This window comes from Apteryx rowi, unplaced genomic scaffold (genome assembly GCF_003343035.1).
Source record: "Apteryx rowi isolate R43461 unplaced genomic scaffold, aptRow1 scaffold_70, whole genome shotgun sequence".
NCBI classification, from domain to species: Eukaryota; Metazoa; Chordata; class Aves; order Apterygiformes; family Apterygidae; genus Apteryx; species Apteryx rowi.
Window position 1 is genome coordinate 1,771,013 of NW_020450983.1, and position 7,392 is coordinate 1,778,404.

General features: G+C 45.1%; 1 protein-coding gene across 1 annotated transcript in view; it reads right to left on the reverse strand.

The window, feature by feature from the left end:
* PCOLCE2 (procollagen C-endopeptidase enhancer 2) overlaps nt 1-6,493 on the reverse strand; it is a 34,610-nt gene extending 28,117 nt beyond the window's left edge. The window contains exon 1 of the mRNA XM_026087028.1: nt 6,423-6,493. Coding sequence (XP_025942813.1) covers nt 6,423-6,493 — 71 coding nt within the window. The remainder of the gene's footprint in view (nt 1-6,422) is intronic.
* Between the last annotated feature and the right edge of the window lie 899 nt (nt 6,494-7,392).

Below are 7,392 nucleotides of genomic sequence, written 5' to 3' on the forward strand. Positions count from 1 at the left end.
CCCCCGCGGCCCCGAGCGGGCGGGAGCCGGTCACGGGCTGCGCGGCTGCGGCGGCGCCTCGGAAGGCGACGCGGCTTGGCAAGGTCTGCTTTGCTCCGGGCAAAGCGGCGGTGCTTCGCTTTGCTCGGCACTCGGCAGGCCCGGCCCGTTTCGGTAGCCCTTTCCTCTCGCCGAGCGGGGAAGGTAGTTTTTAAAGCGCGGCAGCAGAGCGCACGGGAATACAGCGTAACCTTTGTGCCTTGGTAGGATTTGGGGCCAAAGTTGATGGGCCGAGAAAAGTAATGAAAAATGAAGTCAGTATTCTTGTTGTACACGAGAAAACTTGCCATTTTAGAAAATGTTTACTGAAACCACATTACTAGAGCTGCTAAATGCTGACATACAGATTGTCATGTCCATAAATAATGATTCACTTTTCTAGGATTGTTTTAAGAAGAGCCCAGCTCTCCTCTTGCGTTAGCCGCTGCCTCCCACGTACCCACCCCCCTTGCAGGAGAAGCGGGTGCCTGGGCAGGGAAGTGCTCTGCCCTGTGGGGCAGCAGAGACGGGAGGAAATAACCAGAAATTCATGGGAAGGCCTTCAGTGGCTGTTAGCAAGGCAGAATAGAAACCTGTTTCCTTACTCTTAATTTATTTGTTAAGCACTCACCATTCCTACTCTTGCGGAACGCACCAAAGGGCAGTCCCGCTCCCAGGGCGTTAAAGACGTGCTGGGCGTGAGAGAGAGCGCACTGAAGATCAGCGAGGATGCTCCGCCGCAGCGGGGTGCGGCCAGGCTGCGGTGTGCATGGGCATTGCAGTTCCGACGCCTGCCGGCCAGGTTGCAGGAAAAAGCAGGATAAACCTTGGTGCAGGAGCGGGGCAAGTGAGCCCAGCCTGCAGGATAGGCCACAGGGACGGCTAGAGAGTGTGGCATGGTTGGAGCAGAGGATAAGGGAATATTTGTAGCTGTGCTTTGATCTGACTGGAAGTGGCAGAAATGGGAAATAAGGCCGAAAAGGAGAAAGTTACTTAGTCTGTGACCAGCAGGTTACCTGGTTAGCAGCCAAAAGGTTAACAACTACCACTATGTATATTGATTTTAGTCTGGAAGGCAATTTAATGCTCATAAAAATGTTAGTTATGGAAGTCAATATACACTGTGGAGAGTTGTGTAGTCTTCACACCAGGGACGCACACCCTCCCTGCTGCTCCTCTCCTATTGTCAACATTCCTGAAGCCTAGAAAAGACCCGCTATTTAGAAACGAGAGAGTGTTTCAGTCCTTATATCCACTGAATAGCTGGCCTCAGAGCAAAACTGCTAATGAAGGCTGCTAGTTCTGCTGGTTTCAGTGGTGTTTTTCTGCACGCATTTAGGGTTACATTTTCAAGGACCCCTTTTAACATGCGGTTGCTGCAGGATTAACCTCTTCTAAAGTTAGTTTTGAACATTAACTGTTCAGATAGCTGATATGACAACAGGTTCTTCCTCACCACCCAAGAAGACCTCCAGATCTGTTCAGGGAAAGTGAAAATTCAGGGCTGACAAGCCAGTCCAGGCACCGAAGGGACCGTTCAGAAGGACCCGCCTCAGACCGCTGCTCGCCGCCGGTGCCTTCGCCATCCCCTGCCTTCTCCTCGCTCGGGCAGGCGTGGGAACAACCGCAGCCCCACGCAGCTGGCATCGGCTCTCCTGGAGCACACGCTAAATTATAGACTGCGAACAAGGCACTCAGTCTAAATAAAACTGTATTTACTGAGTGTAAATGATGTTGCTACAAACAATTCATCCATGAACTAAACCAGAGACATCTGGCTGGCTTCCATCGATGGCTGCCGAAGGGACGGAAAAATAAAAGGTCAGTAAGCAGCTACCTATAAATAAAAGTGTTAGTATTGACATTAATCTTAAACTGAATTAATATCTGTTGGGACACAGGAGTGGGAATGACCTTTCTTCTTCATCAAGCCCAGTCCCCTGCTGCTGCAGGCAACCAAATCAAATAAACCCTTTCATAAACTGGCAATGCTTCATTTTTAAAGTCAGGAAGCTGCTGCATCAGCATCTTTTAGAGTCCCAGGCTTTGCAGGATAAAAATATGTAAGGCACATTTAGGGATTGTATGTAGAAAATGACTGAACTGAAGTCATAGAACAGAAGTCATAGATTTCAAGCTCAGAAGTAGAAGATGGCAGATTTATAGTCTCTCATGCATTCTTAATATGCTGCCTTGTGTACATATTCTTTGCATAAATGATGCATAGGTTAGATGACAAAAATAGTATAGAGTTGCATAAGCAAAGAGTATGTGTACATGTACATATATTGATGTACCTGAAAATTTTGTAACCTTTGACTGACTTTGCATTGGGAAAAACTCTATTTTTTCATGTTGTTCCCTTTTGAAGGAAGACCAAAAATTAATTTTTGTTACATGTATCCCTGAGGTCTGGCATCTACAAGCTTGGGGCRATGAATCCGTAGCAGTAAGGTGTTTAACATTTGAACTACAGAACTAGTGACCCAGTAATTATAAAAACCGCCTGCTGTCCTAGGGCGGATTGTCTCCTGTCGTGGACTAACGGAAGTGCTGAATCCGAGTTACCCTTCTGCCCTCAGCAGCTCCTGCTGTTGGACTGTCCTGGACTAAGCTCGTGATTTAGCAGTGAGTGCTTCGCATTGTCGGTCGCTGAAGAAAGATATTTTGTATACAAACGTAACAGGAAACAAATTTTCTAAGGAGTGTCTGGCAGGTTTAGCCTTGCTGGCCTGAAGATGAAACAACTGTTGAAGCGGAAATGGGAAGCCTCTCCTTGAAATGCAGCATCGTGCTGAAGAGCAGTTTGTCGTTTATCGAGTCCCCTCAAAGACCGAGCAGGGACGGTGCGTGTGGGGTGCGAGTTCACGAGCTGCAGGTAGCCCCGGGCTGCTGCTCTTCGCCCGCTCAGCCACCCGTCCCTGCCGGCGCCCCGGTGGCTGAGCAGCCCCCAGGGCAGCCTGCCRATCTGCCTGAAAACGGACTGCGCCCCAGGTGACTAGTTTCCGACTATGTGTGCTCCAGCTTTCAGGCAGAAGTTCTGCTTTTCCTCTGTGAACAGTCATCTGTGTAAAATCCCTAGTGCTGTGTCAGAAGACGTAAGACTTAGTGGTTCTGCACAAGTCCTGTTCTTCTGACAGCGTGAAATTATTTGGATTTAAGCTTATGCAAATACTATCAGCAACAGCTCTTTATTTCTTTTGATGTGATCTTAAGCGCCACAGTCTTGATATTTTCACTTCCATAAGAACATTGGTGTTTCCTGAAATTGCAGGTTGTCCCTTTTCAGAACAGCACTGGACAACGTGCATTAGGGAGGACGTATCCCTATTTTCTTGATAATTCTAGCATGTRAACTGACTCTCACAATATGATGTACCCACCCAATTCCTAGGATTCCCAAACTTGCTTTGGTTTGTAAGCAACGGATTTGTCCACGTTAAGCATTTCATTGAATCTTATAGAAATAAAGCCCCCCACCTCAGACCTGTCACTTGGAATACTAGACAAAGCTTAAGCTGAAAATAACTCATCTATTCCAGCAAAGCAAAAGATAAAGGTTTTAATTACGCAACCAGAAACGAAGAAGAAAACAAAAGACTCGTTAAGATTGTATGTAACTGCTAAACTTCCTCCTTCGCTATCCCAGGGTGTCAGCTGGCTTTGGGGGCTGCCGTGCACTGCAAGAGCTGCTGAGCCCACACCCTTCCTCGAGAAGGAAATCCCACTCTTCTTTGTTTCGCATTTCAAGCTTCACTCTCAGTTCATTTATCAAAAGACAATGCAGTTTTTTCTGGATTTGTATAAAAAAGGGTTGGGATGACTCATAAACCTCCCCCTCCCTTGCTTTCTTTTAATATTGAGATACCAAGTGCAACTGCAGAATTGAGAGTACTCCCACAGCTTCTGAGGAACTTCTCTGAACTCACAGTCCTTAATTAACATTTTTTGTGTCTTTGCTGGCTTTGCTTCAAGTAATAACATTTTTAATACYGTTACAATGCTTCATAATTCATACTATCATTTAGCAGAGAGACCAGATGTGATGTRTTAATCATAAAAGTGGCACAATTTTTCAGTGTGGCTTTTCTAAATTAACTTCTGCTTCTTCCATTTGTCAGTTTGGGCGATTCTGACGCCACAGAATGCTGGACTTGCCTCCCCTCATTAGAGGAGTACAGGCAGGTACCCAATTATTCTGCTTTTTGAAATGTTTTACCTCCTATCATTCAGAGTCAATTGTTTGTTTGCCATCATGACAAAAGAAAAGATTAAGGAAAGTGGTGCTGGTTTATAATTAGTTGAATTGGTTGTCATCATAACATACCAATGATAAATTAGACTACTGCTCCTAAATCGTAAATATTCCTGTAACCAAAGAGAGTTCAGCATGTTTAACCATAGTGCCTGCTATCCGGCAGGATGTTTGCAAGATTCATCCTGTTGTGAACAGACGCTTCAGCATCGCACAAGCCTCCTAAAGGATTGTTGCAGCATTTCCAGCGAAGCATCCCAGAGTCCATTAACCGAGAGCACGCACTTATAACGACCACAGCACAGAGCAGATAAAGAAATCAGAGAAATGGCTTCTAAAAGAATGTTTTTAAGCCAGAGCTATCTATCTTATAGTGCCTTTTAAGACATTGGTCCAAGGAAAATAGTCAGTGCATAAAAGGAACAGGAGCATAAACCCCGGAGGCCACAGAGTTAAAAAGCGAGAAGCCCCTGAGCTGCCTGCACGTGCCTGGGACGTAGGGGCGTCCTGCAGCCGGGCCGGGCCGGGCGGACATCCGCGCGGAGAGGCGCAAGGGGCTGCAGCCTCCGCAGGGCAGCAGCAAAGCCCAGCCTCGGGCAGGGCACCCTCAAGCGTCAGGAAACGCTGCTCTCGCCCAGAGAGCTCTAAAAGCAAAGGCAGACTGGCCGTCCGGCCCCTCATCACCCCACCCTCCAGGCAATCTAAAGCAGCAGGGATTCGAGTAGATATTATGAAAGAAAATGCCAAGGCAGATTCCCTTTTCTTCAGCAGATGCTGGAAAGAAACACAAGACCATTAATTATGCTTATGCTTGGGAAGAAAATATGAGAGGAATTAGAAAACGATGCCTTGCCACAAAAATGGACAAAATAAGACTTTCTGTTTCTGAATGCAAAATAGAATCGCTTTTAAGAGGGATATATAAAAGAATCATCCTTGGATCCATTGTCCTCATCTAAAGATAAGAATAATCTGTGCTGCAGTCTATAAATTTCTGGAGATTTAGAGTAGATCCTGGTTTATAGACAGAGAARTGAAAAGAATGGCTATTTTGGACAATATCCAGCAAAATACCATCCACCTCCCCAAAAAGCACCACCACCACTACCAGAAACTTTTAATCTCAGCTCTGATCTGAAGGAAGAAGGTGAGCGAGGCTGTGGAGTCCTTGCACCAGGGTGGTGCTAAAGGCCTGGTGGTTATTGCTGCCTTCTTCCCTTCAAGCTGGAGGCCTGGACGAAAAGCGCATGTGAATCCCCTTGGAAGTGATGACTCTGCAGCACGGGACTTTGTCAGGGCCTGCACACGGAGGAGCAAAGAAAGAAAAGTTGGAAGAGGCGTCAAGGGTGCTCCAGAGCAATCCCTTTCAGCCTTAAAGAGTGTTTTGGGGAAGAATGCTGTCAAAAGGAAAACCGAAGCCATGACAAAGAAACTGTCCGTTTCCTGTGCTTTAAATCTGTCATGTTATAAATAAGCAGGTTTGTATTAAAGCACTCAGCTGCAGTTTCTTTTTAGACTTTGGCCAATCATTTAGTCAAAAAGGTGTAACCGTATTATGTTAAATGTCTCTGTAGATCAGGTCACATGAATCAATAGCTTCTTGAAGCAGCTGCCTACAGTTATCAGTTGCTACTCTCAGCACGCTGTAGCCGAAAAATAGACTTGCAAAAGAGCAACAAATGTGAATACTGTCAGACATACCGCTATTGCACAGAGCTGATACCTGTGGCCTGAATATCACGGTGCAGTTTCACATATTGTAATTTTACTGTTTACAGTTTCCTGTTACTGGAAACACAGGCTGGAGATCAGAACTAAGCCCCGTGAGAAATTATTTCATTCCAATTACATTGCTCTTCCTGGATCTCCTTTCATTACTCTTATTTATAAACCTATATGTATAAAGGAGAATAGTTTGATCTAATTTATCTAGTGCAAACTGTTCTTAGGAAGAGAAGCGCTGTGAAAAATTTTAGTTCAGCCTACTACAATATTGTTTTCCCGATTTTACTGATAAGAGAAATCACCATCTGCTTCCAAAATACCATAAACTGTAGAGAAGGGGACAATGAGGAATGAAGCCTTCACAAAATGTGCCAGTGATAYGACAGCCTGTGCAATGAGAGGTGGGAGAGCGCAAGGAATTTACCTTGGACGTAATTGTTCCTGCACTTGTTTTCCTGACGTGTTGATGCAGCCATTCTCTGCCAGGTACAGCATCGTATTTGATGGTGTAGAGAGAGGCACTGAATAGCTCTTGTTGTTTGTGCTACGCCCTCCGTTGTGCTTATTTACTGTGTGGAGTGTGGAGTGTTTGGCGAGAAGGGGGATATTGCACCACTGCTGCAAGCTAGGGCAGTTCCCGTGCAGCAATAAATTGTACCGGGGCTGGGCAGGTCCGAGCAAGGGAATTGCAGTCAGTCCCTGTGGCCTCCTTCCCCTCAGAGTGCAGCTGTCAGGGAATGTAAAATTGGGGCCAAGTTATTTCACTGGTGGCAAGAACTCAGCTATCTGCCATGTGCATCGCAATGGTACGTTTACTTTCTCTAAACACAGAATTACTGTCTTGAGAGATGCACACAGGCGTTCCGAGCCAGAATTTGGACTTAGCATAATATTAAGTTTTTTAAACACATCTGGGATCTGTTATGTTGCTGTGTAATGATTTTCACAGAATCATTGTTACTTAATATATTAAAAAAAAGTCACTGTCAGTATCAGATTCAGCATTGTATTGCAGAGCAACACATCTGAACACCAAATAAGTGATTCCCCCTGGAATCTGGGGAGCCAGGTCCAGAGGTTTCCACAGAGTAGCAGTTTTGTTTAGAAAATGTATCATAAAAGTAACATAAAAACTGGAAAAGCATTAAAGAAACAGTGGTATAGGTTAAAATTAGGTATATACTTGACATAAAAATGCTTTGGTTGTTTTAATGTTCACCTGAAACAATTGCATGAAACTCCAGTGCAGTTATAACTCAATGACTGTCCTATTGCACTCTTGGAAACAACAGTACAAGGCCAGGATCAAATGACAGTTTATCTTTTCTGTATTTTAAGAGTTACTTATTTTAATTTTTTTCAAGAGACTCAACTATTTTGGTTTTARCAGTCTC